At 46.5% G+C, this 20188-nt stretch overlaps 1 protein-coding gene across 1 annotated transcript; it reads left to right on the top strand.

Moving 5' to 3' along the window:
• Positions 1 to 418: 418 nt before the first annotated feature.
• On the top strand, positions 419 to 19646 carry stag1a (STAG1 cohesin complex component a). Its single transcript, XM_011615362.2, has 32 exons — positions 419 to 615; positions 11213 to 11411; positions 11548 to 11668; positions 11774 to 11929; positions 12095 to 12191; positions 12270 to 12346; positions 12428 to 12632; positions 12758 to 12909; positions 13055 to 13128; positions 13202 to 13325; positions 13402 to 13500; positions 13590 to 13669; positions 13795 to 13902; positions 14080 to 14194; positions 14387 to 14504; positions 14615 to 14718; positions 14886 to 14978; positions 15134 to 15427; positions 15519 to 15589; positions 15763 to 15931; positions 16296 to 16388; positions 16514 to 16688; positions 16765 to 16904; positions 16989 to 17090; positions 17200 to 17348; positions 17470 to 17598; positions 17679 to 17881; positions 17963 to 18131; positions 18209 to 18325; positions 18440 to 18554; positions 18626 to 18706; positions 18797 to 19646. The coding sequence occupies exons 2-32, from the start codon at positions 11383 to 11385 to the stop codon at positions 18818 to 18820; spliced, it is 3783 nt and encodes a 1260-aa protein (XP_011613664.1). The 5' UTR covers positions 419 to 615; positions 11213 to 11382; the 3' UTR covers positions 18821 to 19646.
• Positions 19647 to 20188: the final 542 nt, after the last annotated feature.

Raw genomic sequence — 20188 nt, 5'->3', positions numbered from 1 at the left:
TTTTAGTCTTTAGCAAGGCTTTGTAAATTTGAGATGCAATTTATTATTTCTCATATATAAAAACTCTAAAACCAACCTTAAAATGTCTAGTACTCTTAATTCTGAAACATATATTCAGTTGTATGATGCGCATATGCTTTATATACGATCTACAATCGCCTCAGATTTTAAGCTCTTGATAATATTCTTATCGTACTCTCTGCCCAGGCTTGTACACTGCATACCCTGCTATAAAGGTGTCTTCACTCCACCCGCTCATTTTTGAAAATAAAAGCCTATTTAATTGAAATAAGAGGCGCCTAATTTCCGCTGCGCGTCCCCGTCAACGTCGGCGGCTCTCGCGCTCCCTCCCCGCCAGGAGCCGGAGGCGCGTGTCCGGCGCTGCTCGCCGTGTCCGCCAGGGGGCAGCTGTGTCCCGGTCTGAGGCTGCGCCGCTCCCGCTGCATCGCAGAGAGGAAAATACCACCAGATGGCGGTTTAGGATTGCTGCTCTTCTTTGAAGGCGCGGTTCCGCTCGCCCGGCCAATTTTCAATATTAAAATAAGTGCAGTTATAAAGCCAAAATCGATCGATCGGTTCGGCAGGTGATAATCGATACAGCGATGGTCGTGAAAGGTGAGTGCATTGCGATTTTGTCGCATTTTGTGAGGCGGGAAGGGAGACGGCGCACAGATTAAAGATGGTGGACAGACTGGGGAAGACTGGTGGGATGGGGGATGGGCGTTAGCGGCTAACGGAGGCGAATGTGCTTTCTCGCTCGTCCCCACTCACATTATAGCCTAGCAGAGCCGTTAGCTTGCGAGCTAGCTGCGAATTTTCGGCAAGTCAACTTGCGAGAGGCGTAAGTGGTCGCCGCCGCGCAGCTCTGGGTTCCAGCCCCTGGATTTGAGCCGGAGCCCCAGTTTTGGCTTGTCAACAAATAGGAGCCATGCGGGTGTGACGTGTTTTCTCGCTCTTTCGCAGCATCTCCTCTATTTGCAGCCGCGTTTGGGTCCAGCATTACTGTCTTGCCCACCTGGCGTTCGCTGCCCTCCGTTGGTTTGTTGTCACAGGCGAAAATGTGATATCATTTCTCTCCCGGTCCGTTTAACCTTCGGACGGAATCAGATTCAGGTGTATTCCCGTGTGCATTACAACAAGGCGTCTTTAGTTTGTACTTTTGATGGGGTCAACATCTGGATCTCTACCTCCTTCCCTTCAAGTTTGCAGATTAGTGCTGACTGAGTCCCTGTTGGATGAGAACGGGTGGTGGTATCTAAGTACCAGGGCGGGTGGGGGGGTTATAATGCAATATTTTTCCAGGATGGACTCGAGTGTGTGTTCCACATTATTATTATGGCGCTTTTTTCCCCTTCCCGCCCCCTTCTGTGCGGGAACCAGGCAACACTGATGGAAGGGGGGGGGGGGGGGGGTCCGTCAGGCCTCCCTGCAGGGCTCCACTTGTGGCCCTTACCTCCCCTGACCCCACTGACCCCTGCAGGGTTCACCCGCCTGCAGCCATGAGACAGTTCACGACCCGTGCACAGCGTTGCGTAACGGCTGTGTTTACAGTGATCATGTGATTTCTCTTCCCCATCAGCCTGTCGGGACTTTTGATGTGCAGCCGGCCCGACCTGTCCTCCACGATCCCGGGTTATAAGCTACGCTGCACAGTTTTTAGGCCTCTCCCAGTGCACACACACACACACACACACCTCTGACCCTGATTACAACTCAAATCCTCACAACCCATAGAGAATCAACTTCCATAGTTTGATTCTAAAGATTTCTAGTTTGGGAAAAGTATGAAAACAAATGTATTCCCGAGGCTGTGACCACTGTTCTATTTTGTTTTGCATAAAATCATGAATATTTATGAACAAAGAAAAGGATGGGTCTGGTTTTTTTTTGGTTTTTTTTTACAGAGAAGTCTGGGGAAAGTACGTGTATGTGTATGAATCCTGTTAATCTATTTTTGTCCCGGCGTACAAGCAAAGGAAGGGAATTGATTCCTGAAGCCGAGTTCCCAGATGACCTCTTACATCATCGACCAACCAGTCATTGAGAAGGTTGCATATTGTTTCAGTGAGCATGACTTTTGGCTTAATTGTGGGTTATAAAATTCTATCAGTGATAAGAGAGTAAGGATCTGGTGATCTGTCTCATATGGATCATTTATCCAGGGTACTTCAGGTTGTTGTTGGCTATATAACTTGCTCTAAGGTGGTATGAAAAACCCTTCACACATATATGAACATAGTTTATGTGTTTTTAATGCTGTTGTGTTGTTTTGAAGCTGCTGCCTCCTGCCTCCGGCCTGCAGTGAGCTTTCAGACGTGCTGGAATGATAGAGCCGAGGATGATGGAATCTGCTTGACATTTGTCCAAGTCTATTACACGGCGACCTTGATTCCAGAGACGTTGACTATAGGGAGAAGCGCCTCCCTTCTGTCGGTCCTCGGCCTTTGGCACATTTATACAACAGTCAAAGCCATACTAAAGAAGGAAAAATGGACTGCTGCTTCATATTCCTCAGAATGTGTTTTACAGATGCCTAATTAGCTTTTTTAGCTGCTTTTGCACGGGCTGTTTTAAACGCTATCCCAAAAATCTCAGGTGCCGTCAAGATTATTCTACAGTGTTGTTGATCATAGATTTGTCTGCAAGTGTGATGAACACGGAGTCGTTATCAGTCAGGGAGAATAACATTTCTGCTGTAATGGGGATCGATGGATAACACAGTGACACCCTCTTCTATTTTTAGTCCAGTCGGGAGTACGTTAAATGCTCTGCTCTTCAGCTGTCTAGTTAAGCAGTAATGAGATGGGATGTGTGTGTTCGTTGGGGAGCTGTTCCGTGGTTTGTGATGCTGCTGGTATTCCAACATGGTTCAGTAACTGGTTAGACTGAGTCAGCTCTTTTTACCTGGAGTTCAGAGCCGTCTCACTTCGGGGAGAACTGGAATATTTAAGGGAAGTTACTCAACCAGATAGCAACAGCAATAAGGCTTCGGTCTCAGACTGGGTGGATCTGAGAGGATCCACATGATAACTGTCAGCCTTCCTGCACCTCTGAGTTGATCCCCGTTCACATGCTATAGGAAGAGCTGTGGGTAGGAAGAAGAAAGCCCCCAACACTCGTGCAGCAGAGGTGCTTAATTAGCTGCTCGGCTGCAACACTGCAGGACATACTGGAATGTGTCGCCTGGTTAGTCCTCTGGTTGGTTCTTGGTACACAGACAGGCACCAAGGTTTGACTGGAGGAATGTCTCCAAAGCTGCCAAATACCAGTGAAAGGCCCAGATGAGTCAAGTCCACTGTTGTTTCCTCTGCACTGGAAAAGCAATTGTGTTGCTAAATACAAAAGATCTTCCCATTTTAGCCCTTCTTGTGGGAAAATAGTTCCCCATATTTTAACTTTCACTGCGGTTGAAATAAGTAATGTTTCAGGAAGTTGCGCAATGGCTCTGTAGGGTTTGTTTCCATGGCTTTTTAAGTATGAAGAAGGTAATTACAGTCATTTTTAAAGAGGTTTATTTGATCTTACTGTTTTACCTTCTGTTCAAACTGACTGCACCAACAAATTTTCACCCATTATCAGGTGCACATTATTTTACATAATGGCTAACGAAATGGACCCGGTGGTGCAGAATTAAATCTAGTATCTAGAAATTTTACAATATTGGCGCAGCCTGTAAGTAAAACGGTGAGCGTGTGATAAAATATGCTCCGAAAATGTCCTATTAGGTTGCATTTCTGTGAGGAAGTGGCCCATTATTACATCTGTGTTGTAAAGTGGAGCTTTGTAGCCTGGAACACATGAATAAAGAGTGAGCCCCGGAGAGACAGCTCAAAGAAGAAAATAACACCGGCGCTTTCATTTACCGCGGGCGCGGGGTGGGATTACTGCTGGAGGAGTGTTGAAGAGCACAGCCGTGTTGCAAAAGCACTCAATTCTAGAAGGACTTCGACCAATAATTGCACGTGGTCAGACTGCACGGCCGAGGCTCGCCTGTTTGTCTTATATATATGCAGCCCAAGAGTTTGGGTTGGCTCATATTCAACTTTACATCGGTCTGTCAAAGCTGCCACATTCAAACCAAACACCAGAGCGGAGCCACAAATGTCATTTATCAAGCGCTTAGGAGCATTAGTGTAAACACCGTTGTCAACTTTGGCTGGGGCTGCGTGTGCGTGCGTGCTTGTGTGTGTGTGTGTGTGTGTGTGTGTGCACGTAATGCAGTGGTCAGTGTTATTTGTACACACGCTCTTTAATATTGATTCATTTGCCGGTGCCAAGTCCAGTTCTGTGCTTGTGCGGGGCTGAAAAGGAACACGGGCATGAAAGCAGGGAGCTGCTTCCTCCAGCTTCTGTGGAATCTGCTCATTTTCCAGATGAATAATATCCAGAAAGAGTGTAAAGGATGCAAGGATAACGGCTGGATAATGGGCCACCGTGGTGTGCAGCTTTTGCTTTGTTTTGGATTGGGATGGATGGGTCGGGTGGATGTGCGCTGGTGTAGCTTGTCTCCCCGCCGTGCCCTGAGACATCATTAGTTTTTATCACTCAGAAGCCATCTGCTCTCCCAACACATCTACAGACATCTTGAAGGCTTCATTCTCTCCCTGGCTGGATATATCGTGGTATTCCCCGTTCAGCTGTACACAGAGAGACGTCCTGAATCTGATTGTGTTTGCCACCAAACAGCAATAAATGCTGTGTTAGCAGTGCCTAAAACTGCTGCTGTATGTCATTTATCTCATTTAGTCTGCGCACTGCTTGAGTTAATGATTTGTAATCAAAATTCCAAATGGGCCCAGAGCTTGTAGAAGTGTTTTCCGTGCCTCAGCAGGAGAGCTTCATCCCTAAACACAACCTGCTTGGGACCATGCAGCTGATTGTGTATTTATTGAAAGTTAATGTGCTTGACAGATTCCCTTTTGTCACTGTGAATCACCTTAAGAGGGAATAAAATGTGAATGAAGCAGAATTAGATCCAAGGCCAGAGGAGAGGAGGGTGCCCAGATGGAGGGGGGATTATTATTTTTCTATACACTGTGTCTCCTTCTGCTCCCCCCTCTCTGCGTTGCTGTCTTTACTGTCCCCATTTCCCCCACCTTCCCATCCGCCCCCACCCCCTTCCCATCCCAGCTCTCCCGGCTCCATTTTGTGTCCGCTGCAGCCGAGCGGGCAGCCATTGCATAGTGAGGGAGAGAAGCCTCCACGGCCTCACCTTTCCCCCTCCTTCAATCATCCATCATGGCCTTAATCACGGAGGAAAACCCTATTTCCTCCTGTTATTGTCCTCCTCGCAGGGCTGTGCATTGTCTGTCTTTGACACCGAGTCAGATGGCTAATCTTTGTGACTTAGTCCTAATCTCATTAAAGCAGGCCGCCACGTTTGGCCTGGAGGTTGTTATACATTCTGAGGCCGATGCTTTTCAGCCTGAGCCTCCAGAGCTTGAAGCCGTGGCATTGAGAGATTTCTGTAATGCAACAATTTTTTTTCCTCTGCCGTTGCTGTAGCCAGAGATCTGCTTGGATTGACCTCGCTACGTGCTCTTTAATTCTGCGGCGCGTTGAGAGTGTTCTAATATTACATTTGAATGAAATTTCTGTTGGGTTCTGTGCATCAAATCTCTAGGAACGCACCCGGTTGCTCTTTGATTGGCATTGTGGCTCAAAATCTGACATTTTGGTCGGGGTTGCCATGGCTTGTGCCTTTGTGTGAAATTCTTTGCCGACACATCTCCATTGTGCGCTAGCTTGACACACAAGTAACACTTAAGCTTTTTTTGGCACAGCCTGACCCAAACCCCGCAACCACAGTGGCGCTGTGGCACCGTCGCTTCATAGCAACAATGTCCTGGGTTTGATTGTGGCTCTGGAATCTATCTGACGTGCTTCTCGCCCAGTCACTGCTGGGATTGACTCCCTGTTGCCTGGTTATTCAGAGTGGAAGCAGTTTATGGAATAAAATCCAAAGGCGTTGAGTTCAGAACGTTTGAATTGTTTGGTTCGGGTTGTGCCCAGAAATCCAGCGGACAGTTGGCTGGGAAAAACTCAACATCGGGGTGAAAAGCCATAAAGAAATTGCAGTGTTAATACAGCAGAAAAGGGCAGAAATGATCGTCTTTGTGCTGTCGTGGGTGATGGAGCTCATCAGCATGTGATTAAAGGAAGAAAGTGGAAGAGTTGTCTGGCTCTGCTCGCACAGCTCCTGATAGATTCACCTCCAGGGCCGCTGAATATTTACAATCTGTAAAACTGAGAGGCTCAGATTTGCAGACCCTGCGCCCGTTATGAGAGCGTACAAGCTCTGACAGAAAGGAAACGGAAGGTTAACAGAACAAATCTGTTTCTATAGACGATAACAGAAAAATCCCCATGTGATGTCTGACGCCTCCTGCTCTGGGTCTATAAATAAATCCTTACTAATGTAAAGGAGCCATAATGGAGGAGGAATGAGGTTTTTTGTGGACTGTTTCTCTTATTCATCATCGAACAATCAGTCGGTTGAATTTGTCTGTGAAGCAAAATAGAGACGAGTTCACGAGGTCAGGCTGTGCTAAAGCTAGTTAGCTTATCTCGTTAGCACGTGTGAATGTGTCAGTGTGTCATAAGTAAACCTTTTTGGAGTTAAGTCTGCGATAGTGTCTGTTAGTCTAATATACCCTCATAATCCACATTCCAAGGCTCTCAGCCTTTCAAACAACTGTTTGTTCCTCTAATCTTTTATGCAAATCCGACCTGAGAAGCGTTCTGCTCTTCTGCTGCAGGCTAAGGAGGAAAAATCCCCCTTTTATTAGATGCAGAGACTCCTGATTGAGACTGCTGCAGATAAACCCGCAGCCAGGGTGACAGCAGGTACATCTGGGACGACTCCGGCGCTTTAAGGATGTCATTTTACTAATCAGGACTTTGACTCCACAACCAAGAATTCAGAATTTATTCCTGGATGTTGGATTTTCCTCTGCTTTAAAACAACAAGGGGAACTTTACTCTAATACTATAAATAAATGCCAACAGGTCCGCTTCTGTTAGCTCCACCTTGATTGTATTTCTGTAGCTGCTTAGCAACCGCTTCCAGCCTCTCATAAATGACCTTGTGCAGCTTGATGGAATTTATGACACGCTCTTAGAAGCCGTCAGGGAAACCATTGTTGTTTCGTCAGTATTGATCCCCGGCTGCAGTCGGACCTTTAATGATGCACACCGGCCCACATGCTCAAGCCCCACGACGAGGTTAAAGTGGACGTCCGAAGGCCACTTGTCTTCTTCACAAAACGCTGGTTTATTGCATCTGTAAGCAGGAGGAAACTGCTTTTCCCTGAATTGTCGCGCTAGAACAGCTTGACTCACCTTCAGCTGCTGTAATTAAATTTACGCCTTCTGAAGAGTGAGGGGAATGAAACAAGTGGATATTTACTGGAAACGCTCCATTTGGCTCTGATGGTTTTATATTAAATCAGATTAGAATTCATTATATTGAAGCACATTTTCACATCATTAATAGGCTGTAGAATCTCGTCTCGGGACGAGCAAACGGGCCAGAGGGAGTCCGACGGAGGCGGTTTGGTCTGCCACCTGTAAGGACTGCTGCAGCCTTCTTCAGGGAACAGCCTTGAATGCTTCTGCTCTTTCATTCTGCCTCTTCTGTGATAAACTGCTGTGGTGGATAAAGCAAAGGAGCCCACAGACAGAAAGGGACACGATTAGATTTGTTACCGCCGTGATGGGAAAGAACAGCCGATGAAGAGGAGCTCCTCGCCGCCTGTGTACGCTCTTCAGTCATTTTTCAGGCTGCCAAGTTGCTGCACAGATTGTATTTGAATGCAGTAATGTTGCACCTCGCCCTGAGCTGGATATGAGGCGGCGCCGAAGATCAACAGCGTGTTGGGCGCCGGGGAAGACGAACTTAAGCGGCTTTGACGCGTCTTCGGTCTGAGCAGTGCCGACTGGCAGTCAGTCAAAGACACAATCAGACTTTTCCACTTCCATCATCTCCCATATTTTTTTTTCACTCATCCAACTTTTAAACTTCTGTGTCTTTAGAATTTGATGTTTTCCCCACAGTCTTCGGGATTAATCAGCATTAATACCTCAACTTACCTCTGTTATGGTGTTTCTGAACTTATTTACATTTAAATGGCGGTGAAATTAAGCAAGGTTCTCGTTTGCGGCAGGTTTTTCAATCCGAGTCTTTGTTTTTTTTACATCCTCACCTTCTGGCCACCCAGGGAAAAGAGCTCAGCCCCTGCCTGAACCAGGATAACTGTCTCACACTTTGAATATCGACTGCAGAGACAGAACTAACAGACAGGCTCGATCGGCTTTATTGATGGCAACGCCAATAAAAAGACACAAGCAGCATCTGGGCTGTTTGAAAGTCACGTGTTCTTTCACTCCTGATGTCATTTGTGGGGAATCCGCTGTGAAATGCTGCACAGTTGTAGCCGCAGCTTTGGATCCACAGACTTGAAGCTGTCTGTCCCCAGAGGTAACAGCCAATTATAGCAGATGCAGGGCAGGTTAGATCTGTCAAAAGAGTCAACCGGCAGGAACCGCAACAGCATGAAGGTGCGTTCGTGTGTACAGACGAAGCTCGGGAAAGTATACTATCACTCGGAGGCTTTTCTGGGAGAGAGCCAATTCCTGTGGGAATGCTGCGATTACACATTATCTTCCCTGTTCCATCACTCTCTCTTAATAACTAATACAAGTTGGATAGACATAAACGTCACATTAACAGTTGAAGAATTTTCCCGTTTAACCGGTGTCCCCTCCCGCCTCCACTCAGCCAATCAAACATGCTATCACCACCAGTCTTATGACCCACGCCAGTTGCTATAGTAACACCAGCCTTGGCGATATCATGACACGCATGTTAAGTGGTTCTCAGATCCTCCTTCATTGTCTCTTTCTTGCATTTTTAAATATAGGCACGTGCACAGGCTGAGGTGTCTCTAGAGACGTGTGTTGTTACATCAGGTGCACATCGCAGTGCTCACTGTAGGAAAAGGGTGAAACACCTGTCTTCTCTGCCGTGGATATTGTTCTTAAAGTTGTAAAAGTTTCGTGCTGCAGCAGCAGCAAATGTATGTTGATGGTGCTTGTCGTCCTCACAGGTCCTGAGAGAGAACGCAGGTATTCCCCTGTTGCAGGGCAGCCAAAAGTCAACTAAACTGAGTGGAAAGGGAAGTCGTTTCACATGTATAATTCAGGGATGGGATGGATGAGAGAGAGAAAGAGAGATGCGGGCTGAATACATTTGTGAGCTGCCATTATGTCGTTTAAAATCAAAGAACAGTTCAGGAGAACTCCATCCTGGCTTTCTGTGGAACCAGCAGAGATCTGTTTGTGGATGTGGGTGTGAAACAGCCAGCGAGGGCGTCAGAAGAACTAATAAAGCCATCGGGGTTTGTTGAGTGCTTAATCAGTCGCTGCTAGCTTCCCTGAATAGTTGGGGCTCGGGGGAAGAAATGACCCTTTTCCAGCAGGATAATATGATGAAGCGCTCTCCAGTGGAAGAGTGAGCAGCAGAGTTGGGAGTGTGAATTACACAGGGCTTTGGAGATGTGCAGGAGCAGCATCTCCTGCAATAAAGGGCAGACCTGGCAGGTATTGCAGCAAGGGGAATTAGATCAGAGCGGCCTCCTTTATTGCTCTGAACCAGGCTGGCGTTAATTAGTTGGAAAGTGTTATTTGTAGGCATCTCCAAGTGTGAATATTAGTAGGCTTTCATGCAGGATTGCCCCTCCTGCCATGTTTTTGACTGATGATAATGTAGATCTTATCGACACCAACTGGGCTTTTTCCTTGTTTATGCGGGTGACATTCCTGCTCTCCTGTTTGAATGTACCGGATTAGGCTGTAATTCCTGTTGTTTGGAGTACATCTTGTGACTTTCAGTGGAAAATGTGTTTTCGAATGCTCCTGTGGAGGTTTAATGTCTGAGCATTCCTGCTCCTGCGTAGCAAAAACAAGAAATGGACAGTTCTTTAGTTGACTATCATTAAGTTTTCACCGTCTGCGTCACCAGAATTACTCTGTCAGGAATATCAAGAGTTTGTCATTCACTTCGAGTTGCCACAGGATACAAAATTACTGGCTTAGAAAGTGGACCGTGGTGTGCTGATTGAAATTCTGTGTGTGTTAGTGTGTGTGTGTGTGTGTGTGTGTGTGTGTGTGTGTGTGTGTGTGTGTGTGTGTGTGTGTGTGTGTGTGTGTGTGTGTGTGTGTGTGTAAGAGAGAGGGATGGAGAGAATGAAACGGGGCCTCTCCGTTATGTCCGTGCTGATTCCCAGTACAAACAGTGTGAATGACTGACTGTATTTAAATACACACTCTCTTAGCCTGCCCCCTACTGTTGCCCTGATCTACTTTCAAATACACACTTATGCACTAATGCACAGTCTAGGGAAAATAGACCCGCTAAACATTCCGTAGGTGACCAGAAGTGGGCTGGAGCTGGGCTGGTAGTTAAATGAGACTTTGATCATTTGGTACTAATCCCATTTCCCCAGTTAAAACCCAATTAAACATTTGGGCAGAGGACTTTGTGGATCATACTGCCTCCTGTGGCGGAGAGTTGCACTGCTCCTCTGCTGATGCTCTCATTACCATATAAACAGATCTGGAAGTTTGTGGATTGAATAAACCCGCTGTTCGTCTGTATGAGAATAAGAAAATCACATTTCCACATTTCTTTGTCTAAAAATGTTGTTATGCGTATTTTGCTGCTGTTAATGAATTTATTTTTTTCTCCACAGTCACTTTCACAGTTTGAACTCATATTCCTTGATTTTCATAAAATAGTGTTTTATGGATTATATATTGTGGTGACTTTACGATACATTCCAGAGGTATTAAAAAATAAATTTTAAAACAATGGTTGTCAGTTATATACCTTTTGAAAGGGCACAGGTTCACTTTATGTTTGATCTGTTCAGTGGTTTTGCTTTTGTAGTTCCTAAAGTGGCCAGTTGGCGTCAGCCTCTCCCCGCTTTTACTGCTCGCCTCCATCAATGGGGTGAAAGTTTCAGCATATTGTCTCAGGGAGTTGTCCCCGAGGGACATGGGGATTATTATTATTATTACCTCAATGAGTTGCTTGACACATTCACATGTCTACTTTTTTCAAAATATGACTTTTTTGGGGGGTTTTATATTGATTGACTGATTTTTTTTCAAATTGACCTCAGTTGCTAACTTTCATTTTTGCTTGTTTCAGGAGCTAAGGAGCATTAAGTGCCAGATAGCTGAGTGCAGTCCTGGACCCTCGTTTTGTCTCTTGCAATATTTTTACTCATCAAAGCTGCTGCACGTCCATTTTTTGGACCTAAATAACAGTTGACACAGAAGGCAGAGTTACTCATCGACAAACCATCACAACAGAGCAGAATGATCACCTCAGAGCTCCCTGTCCTTCAGTAAGTCATACACGCCGCATTAACTTACTTAATTATCCTCAGTATTGTACAGTGATTACTCAAATTTGCATTTCCTGAGTGTTTAAAATGTGTACATGCTCCTAAAACACAGATTTTCTCGTCCTTCATTCTTTAGGGACTCGTCCAACGAGTCTGGAGCAACTGATGCTGTAAGCTTAAGTATGAGCATGAGTGAGATTGAAGATCCAGAAATTAAAGGCAAAAAGAAGAGAGGGAGGCCTGGAAAACAACAGCTGGTATGCATCTAGTCATGACGAAACCCGGTTTAAAGGGTGTAATGTGAGGTTTCGCTCTGAAAACTCATACACGCCAGTCTTTGCTTATCCATTCTTACTCTGCAGACCTCTAATAAGAAGCCGCGGAAGTCACCAACAGACAAGGCCACCAGTGTAACGAGAGGACGAGGGAAAGCCAATGGGGTCGCTCAGCATAATGGAGATGGTGGAGACCCAGTCACTCTGTTTGAGGTTGTCAAATTGGGAAAGAGCGCCATGCAGGTACGCAACAGATCTGTGACCATAGCGGGGATGTAAAGATAAATAACTAATAGTTGTCCAGTTATGTTCAGCTGTTTGTTCTTACTGTGTATTACACTCCTGTCCCAATGAAAAGCATTTTCCACTGGGAAAGGAAACGATTGAACTCTCCTTCTGTTTTTGCAGTCTGTGGTGGACGAGTGGATCGAGTCATATAAACAGGACCGAGACTTGGCGCTGTTAGATCTCATCAATTTTTTCATCCAGTGCTCGGGATGCAAAGGTAGATCGAGCAAAAGTGCAGCCTAGAGACGCCTGTTGAGCCCGTGTCAGTCACCCGTCTCTGTGTCTCTGTAACCAGGCACCGTGAGGATCGAAATGTTCCGCAACATGCAAAACGCTGAGATCATCCGCAAGATGACCGAAGAGTTCGACGAGGTAACCGTTTCGGCCCCGCGGGCATTTCAGTCAATGTAAGAACGAAAACTCTAAACGCTGAATGCATTTCACCGTCCACAGGACAGTGGGGATTATCCTCTCACTATGCCGGGACCCATGTGGAAGAAGTTCCGCTACAACTTCTGCGAGTTCATCAGCGTTCTGATCCGCCAGTGTCAGTACAGCATCATCTACGACGAGTACATGATGGACACGGTCATTTCACTCCTCACGGGCCTCTCGGATTCTCAAGTGCGAGCATTCAGACACACGTCAACACTAGCAGGTAACTAGCATGTTATCGCATATCAACAACAAGGCGTGAATTGCTACACAAATGACTGGTTATTAATGAATAAAGAGTTAAACAATGTATCACTGAGCTGATTCTAATGATTCTGTTCCTCATAGCCATGAAGCTGATGACAGCACTAGTGAATGTGGCACTGAACCTGAGTATTCACCAGGACAACACCCAGAGACAGTACGAGGCCGAGAGGAACAAGATCATCGGCAAACGAGCCAACGAGAAGCTGGAACTGCTGCTGCAGAAGAGAAAGGAGGTGGGTCAAAGATTTCTATTTGGGTTGTCTGAAACGTGGCTCACCTGCTCTCTTTTTAGCACTTGAAAAGTTTTCTGTTTTTGAATTCCTGGAGTTTAGCGTTTGTCCCTGATTCCAGTGTAAATTGGTGCTTTTCTGTTTGCAGCTTCAGGAGAACCAAGATGAAATCGAGAACATGATGAACTCCGTCTTCAAGGGAATATTTGTGCATCGTTATAGGTATCTCTCATTGTTATTTCTATTTTTTGTTCCACTTAAGGGCGTTTAAAAGCGACTGGTTGTGTTTGTTCAGGGATGCCATTGCTGAAATTCGAGCCATCTGTATTGAGGAGATCGGCGTGTGGATGAAACTGTACAGTGATGCTTTTCTTAATGACAGTTACCTGAAGTATGTAGGCTGGACACTACACGACAGGGTAGGCACCCGAACACCAGCTCATCCATTCTGTGAGTTTTCCTTTGGCTCACTTTAACTGAAATCCATCTTTTCAGCAAGGAGAGGTGCGTCTCAAGTGCCTGAAAGCTCTACAGAACCTTTACACGAACCGAGAACTGTTCCCCAAGTTAGAGCTTTTCACCAACCGCTTCAAGGTAACGCCTGTCAGGGAAATAGTGGCTTGGCTTGAATGAAGTCCAGTATTTGAGTTCAGAACTCACGTCTGTCCCGCTCAATCTTTCAGGACCGCATAGTATCCATGACACTGGATAAAGAGTACGACGTGGCCGTGGAGGCCATCAGACTCGTCACTCTCATTCTGCAGTGAGTAACTCCAAAGGTTCTGAACATGAAAGTGGTCCCACATCAGCACTTTAACTGGCTCTTGATTTTCTGGACCTTTTAATCTTACTGCATCAAATGTGACTTATTGTGACGATGTTTTGCAGAGGCAGCGAAGATGCCCTGTCTAATGAGGACTGTGAGAACGTCTACCACCTGGTGTACTCGGCTCATCGACCAGTGGCAGTTGCTGCTGGAGAATTTCTGCACCGGAAGTGAGCCCGGTTCACTTTTTAGTCGCCCTAAAATAATATGGAACTTGATTTGGGTTGAACTTCTGATGAACTTTGCTCTGATAGTTTTAATTAGCATATTCAAATTTATTGCCGTTGGTTTTATTGATTGATTGATTATTTTATTTTATTTTTCCCGTCTGATTTTCTGCCTGTAAGGTTGTTCAGTCGGCACGATCCGCAGGCTGAAGAAGCTCTGGCTAAGCGCCGAGGAAGGAGCAGCCCTAATGGGAATCTAATCCGCATGTTGGTGCTCTTCTTTCTGGAAAGTGAGGTAACCAATACTCATTTTCTGGGGGGAAGTTGTGGATAATGTGTGCGCAAAAGCATATTTGGGTGTAAATGATTGCGTCCTTCAGGTATTCAGGACAACCTGACAGATACCATAAATAAAAGCCATTTCTTTCTTTTTCTTTCACAATTTCATTTCTAAAGTTTCATACAACTCCTCTTTCCCTGCATGTAGCTGCACGAACACGCTGCTTACTTGGTGGACTCACTGTGGGAAAGTTCGCAGGAGCTGCTTAAAGACTGGGAGTGTATGACTGAGCTCCTGCTGGAGGAGCCCGTGCAGGGAGAGGAGGGTAGGGCTCGTGCTCGCGCTGATTTTTACAATCAAGAGTTTCATTTTAGCCCAAAAATCACAGCACAAGAAACTGATGGAGAGCTTCTCTCATTTTTCTGCTGCCTTCAGTGCTGTCGGACAGACAGGAGAGCGCTCTGATCGAGCTGATGGTGTGCACCATCCGACAGGCGGCAGAGGCGCACCCGCCCGTCGGTAGAGGCACCGGCAAACGGGTAAACACACATTACACAATTCGCCTGTGTACGGATGTGTAGGAAACCTTTCATGTAGCACACACTTAATAGCAATAACTGTATGAATATAAGTAAAAACTAGCGCAGGAGGGTCTTCACGCCTTGGTCTTATTTCCCCGTTTCATTTCAAATGTTTTGTCGTCCAGGTTCTGACGGCGAAGGAGCGGAAAACTCAGATTGACGATAAAAACAAACTGACAGAACACTTCATCATGGCTCTGCCCATGCTGCTGTCTAAGGTGAGCAATGACGGGACCGAGCTGTTGCTCCAGATCATTAGTTAAGGTTGTCAAAGTGCTGAACGTAAGCTGCACCAGATGAGATGGATGCCGTAATTAAAATGTCTTTAATGTGAAGAATTAAGAAGTAAATAGGTGTTTCTTTTCCTCTGTAGTACCAGGCAGACTCCGAGAAGGTGGCCAACCTCCTGCAGATCCCTCAGTTCTTTGACCTGGATGTGTACAGCGCCGGGCGCATGGAGAAGCACCTGGACGCCTTGTTAAAGCAGATCCGACTGGTGGTGGAGAAGCACATCGAGATAGACGTGCTGGAGGCCTGCAGTAAGACCTACAGCATCCTGTGTTCTGAAGAGTACACCATAATGAACCGCGTGGACATCGCCCGCTCGCAGCTCATCGATGAAATGACCGATCGCTTCTCACACTCTGTTGAGGATCTGCTGCAGGAGGTCAGGCCAGGAGGGGCGGTCCTGAAAATGGAAGCCTTTGGCCTAACAGAAATCTAGATTTGGTGTGCTAACAGATGCCTGCTGTTTTCAGGCTGAGGAGGCGGATGATGATGACATCTACAACGTCTTATCTACTCTGAAGAGACTCACGGCTTTCCACAAGTACGCTGCTTCTCACTATGCAGTGTTTCAGCTGGTTTTAGGTTCTTGGTTCCTATCTGAAAATGTCACGAAATAGTTGCAAATTGTAAAAGGGAACAGCGCTAATGTTTGAAATACAAACACTATACTGTCCAACTTGACAGTCTGTATTTTCCTCTCTCCTCTCGTCCCAGTGCTCACGACCTGACGAGATGGGATTTGTTTGGGAACTGCTACCGGTTACTGAAGGCCGGCATCGAGCAAGGCTCCATGCCGGAGCAAATAGCCGTCCAGGCTCTGCAGTGCTCCCACTACTCCATCCTCTGGCAGCTAGTCAAGATCACAGAGGGGGCTCCCAGCAAGGTGAGTGAGAGAATTACCTTTCTAATGAATCTCAGATCAGATTTGTTTTTTAACTTTACCCTCCGTTTTAGCTCTACTCTCCAGAAGTCAGTACTGGTGAAAGAAAACCGTCCTAATCACAATCAATAGCTCTCTGCAGTTTCCTTTTGTCGCCCATCGACGGGCTCTTCCAGCATCAAAACAATGTGTATTGATTTTTATTTTATTTTTTTCGTCTCTGGAGGTTTGATGATGTGATTTTCACCTTGTTTCATTGGCATCAACATTTATCCTGACTGCTGCCGCTGTGCAATATTGATTTCTGCTTGGCTGATGGTGTTAATTCTGTTGGTCTTTGTGTTTTTGCGTGCGCGTGCGCCGGCAGGACGACCTCGTGGCTCTGAGGAGGGTGGTGAAGTCCTTCCTGGCTGTGTGCCAGCAGTGTCTGTCCAACGTCAACACACCGGTCAAAGAGCAGGTACGGACACACCTGCAGCCACTTCGACAGTATCCAGATGTTACAGATGTATCTCTATTACCAACAGGAATGCTGGAGAAGAAAATTCCAATGAACATGACCTCATTTGTGCCTCTTTTTTTCAGGCATTCATGCTTCTGTGCGACTTGCTGATGATCTTCAGTCACCAGCTAGTTTCCGGTGGCAGGGAGGGTCTCCAGCCCCTGGTCTTTAACCCCGATGGCACACTGCAGAATGAACTGCTCAACTTTGTCCTGGACCACGTGTTCATCGACCAGGATGATGAGAGCCAGAGCATGGGTAAGCGAGACAGAGGATGAGCTTGTTTGTTTTCGCTCCTAATTTTAAATGAGGTAATGCTTCTCTTTGCCTGCAGAGGGAGACGAGGAAGACGAAGCCAACAAGATTGAGGCTCTGCACAAAAGGAGAAATCTGCTCGCTGCCTTCTGTAAACTCATCATCTACGACATTGTTGACATGCCTGCTGCCGCTGACATCTTCAAGCACTACATGAAGGTAAAGTAACCTGGCAGCAGGAAATGAACCGGAAGGTTTGTCTCTCCAACCGTCAGTGGTTTGAGTTCTACGGTTGTGTTTCAGTATTATAATGACTATGGCGACATCATCAAGGAGACTCTGAGTAAAACCAGACAGATTGACAAGATCCTCTGCGCCAAGACGCTCATCCTCAGCCTGCAGCAGGTAAGATCAGAGGGAATCAAAGACTGAAGCACAAAAATGGGAGTTGAAAAGTGTTCTTCGGGTTCCGAGCGCGCTTGTGCAGAAACACTTTCCACCATCTGTCTTGCAGCTGTTCAACGAGTTGCTCCAGGACCAGGGACCCAACCTGGACCGAACTTCATCTCACGTCAGTGGCATTAAGGAGCTCGCACGTCGTTTTGCCCTCACATTTGGTCTGGACCAGATCAAGACCAGAGAGGCTGTTGCCACGCTGCATAAGTAAGCCTGAGTGCTCTGAAAGGGTTTTCCTTGAGGATGATGAGAGAAATGTTGGTTGTTGTCTCCCATCTCAACATTTGAAACATTCAGATTAATTTTCTGTTTCTGACTCATTCATCAGGGATGGAATAGAATTTGCATTCAAGTACCAGAATCCTCGAGGGCCAGAGTTTCCCCCGACTAACTTGGCCTTCCTTGAGGTTCTCAGTGAATTCTCCTCCAAATTAATTCGCCAGGACAAAAAGACAGTGTAAGTGCTCCCACCTCTCTTCAGTCTCCATAATTCGAAGCATTTGTAAACATGGTGAAATTTGCCGTGCGTCTCCGCAGTCACTCGTACCTGGAGAAGTTCATGTCGGAGTCGATGTCGGAGCGACGGGAGGATGTCTGGCTGCCGCTGATCTCCTACAGGAACAGCCTGCTGACCGGAGGAGACGAGGACCACATGTCCGTCATATCAGGCTCCAGCAGCAAGACCGGGTCGGTCCGCAGCAAGAAGGGTCGACCGCCGGTGCACAAGAAACGCATCGAAGGTGAGGAGACGGCCGCACAAACATGGGCGCCACTCTTTTTGTCGCTCCCGTCTCACATTTGACCTCTGTGCTCATTTTCAGAGGAGAGTAGCGTGGAGGGCTCGTGGATGATGCGTAACGACACTCTACAGACGCCAGGAGCGCTGCAAACGCCTCAACTCACATCAACAGTCCTGAGAGAGAACAGACCAGCAGAACACATGCCGGACCCAGACTCAGAACCGGGATCGGAGAATGACTACGTACACAAGTGAGCGGGAAAATACACACACAAGCACACGAGTAGAGCTGATTAAAGACACGACGTGTGTGTGTGTGTGTTCACAGTTCTCAGATGCAGATGTCATGGCTCGGTCAGCAAAAGATGGAGGAGGTGACCAGAAAGGACCGGACTGGCATGAACTACATCAAGTCTCGCAGCAACCAGGGCGTCCGACAGACTGTGTAAGGACGGACGTTGTTAGCGGGAACCCGAAAGCGTTCCAAATATGTCACGAGCGAAAAGCCGATGGGACACACGTTGATGCATGCTGCTTCCTTCTGTTTCGCTCCCGCTAGCCGTGGGTTGATGGAGGACGACGCAGAGCCCATCTTCGAAGATGTGATGATGTCGTCACGGGGCCAGCTAGAGGACATGAACGAGGAGTTTGAAGACACTATGGTCATCGACCTGGTGAGCAAATTCACTCTTTCTCACAACGCGCCATCTGGGAAATGGCTCATTTCCGCTCTTGTCCTTTGTAGCCGCCATCGAGAAACAGACGTGAACGAGCAGAACTCAGACCAGACTTCTTTGACTCTGCGGCGATGATCGAGGATGAGTCGGTGAGTGAAATGGTGACCGATCACTCCGTATCAGCCACTTGGTTGGACATGTTTAAGTCCTGACTGACGCCCTCCTGTCTGTTTTTCCAGGGATTCACCATGCCCATGTTCTAATCTGGGAGATAGAAAGGTTCCTTGCATAACCTGCCAGTGAAACTCTCAAGAATAAGACAAAATCATTGTTGAAGCTTCGACTTTTCTCTTTCCGTGACATGATGGAAGGATTTACGTCATCCACTGGATCCTCCATAGGCTGGGTCTCACCTGGAAGTGTGGAACAATGATCTTAAGGACAGATCAGATGGTCCAGAATCATGTTCAAAACTATTCAAGAGCTTTGTCTTGATTCTAATTTCCCTTCCCTTTTCTAGACAGTTGGCTTCCATCACTGTTAGGCGTAGTTCTGCTCGGGTTCTGTTTTATGGTTCCCTGTTACAAGGATCTACAGTTGGTCAACGGAACAGCCTGTACAGACCACATCCCTTGTTTTGGTGTTGCACTTTGATCCATCTGGTTAACTCAAACACAGAGATCTTAATACTAAATGTTCTTTATCTTCGCTCTTATCATCCCCCCCTTCCCTTCCCTTCCCCCCACGGAGTCCTTGTATGTGGTGGTGCTGGTGCGTGACGTGTGTCAAGTGTTGATGGTGGTGATGAGTAGTCACACGTGCACACAGGTCAACAGCTGTAGACTTTCCTGGAGGAAGTGACGTAACCGTGTCGTGCGTGATGTCAAAGCAAAAGCGCGTGTTTGTGATTTGATGGAGAAGCCACACCCCCCCCACAGACGTCCTCCGGCCGAAGCCCCGCCCACTCAGAACTCAGATTACTTCTACACAGACCCTCCAGTAATGGCTTTTTGAAATTAAAATTTAAAAAAACAAAAAAACAAGCATATTTTCAATTCTGTAGCTTTAGTATTAAAGTTTTACATCAAGTGTTATAGTCCGTTTGTACAGGTTTTTTTTCTTGAATATGTATCTTGTTTGTTGCCAAATGGTGGCCTACATACTTACAGTATATTCGTGCCCCCCGCACCCACACTCTTCAGTCGTGTGTAAACGTTACCAAACACGGATCATTTGCTGTAGGATAGCAGCTTTCTGGAGCGCCGCACGGCCCGATTGGAATGGTTTCAGAGTTTCGTGTTACAGCAGATTCTGTTGGGTTCGCGGGTGGAAAACAACCTGCTGACAGCGTCAAATGATCCAAAACGGTTTGTCACTGTTCATATCCACTTCGGTTCCGTCTGAGGTTTGTTTGAATGTGTTCTGAATGTTTTCAGCCATCCTTCACATAACGTAGGTCAAATCATTTACCTTCTTCGCCTGGCCTGGCAGTCCTGTAAATATCAGAGACGGATGGATCTTTTCTGCAGTGCAGTTCACATCAGTTGCCCTTAAAATCCTTTGGAAAGCCTGTTTTGTTTTTTTCTGTGAATCTAAAGTCTTTTTAAATAAATAAAATCTGTTATCAATTT

The sequence above is a fragment of the Takifugu rubripes genome, chromosome 2 (assembly GCF_901000725.2).
Source record: "Takifugu rubripes chromosome 2, fTakRub1.2, whole genome shotgun sequence".
Taxonomy (NCBI): domain Eukaryota; kingdom Metazoa; phylum Chordata; class Actinopteri; order Tetraodontiformes; family Tetraodontidae; genus Takifugu; species Takifugu rubripes.
The sequence above is the reverse complement of the archived record's forward strand: the minus strand, read 5'-3'. Positions and strand labels throughout refer to the sequence as shown.

What these genes read in the sequence shown, in the direction of transcription:
- stag1a (XM_011615362.2), top strand. Translation starts at nt 11,383, where the DNA reads ATGATCACCTCAGAGCTCCCTGTCCTTCA. An exon ending in GTAGAGGCACCGGCAAACGG is followed by an intron (nt 14,719 to 14,885) that starts GTAAACACACAT and finishes TTTGTCGTCCAG; the next exon opens with GTTCTGACGGCGAAGGAGCG. An exon ending in TGATGAGAGCCAGAGCATGG is followed by an intron (nt 16,689 to 16,764) that starts GTAAGCGAGACA and finishes CTTTGCCTGCAG; the next exon opens with AGGGAGACGAGGAAGACGAA.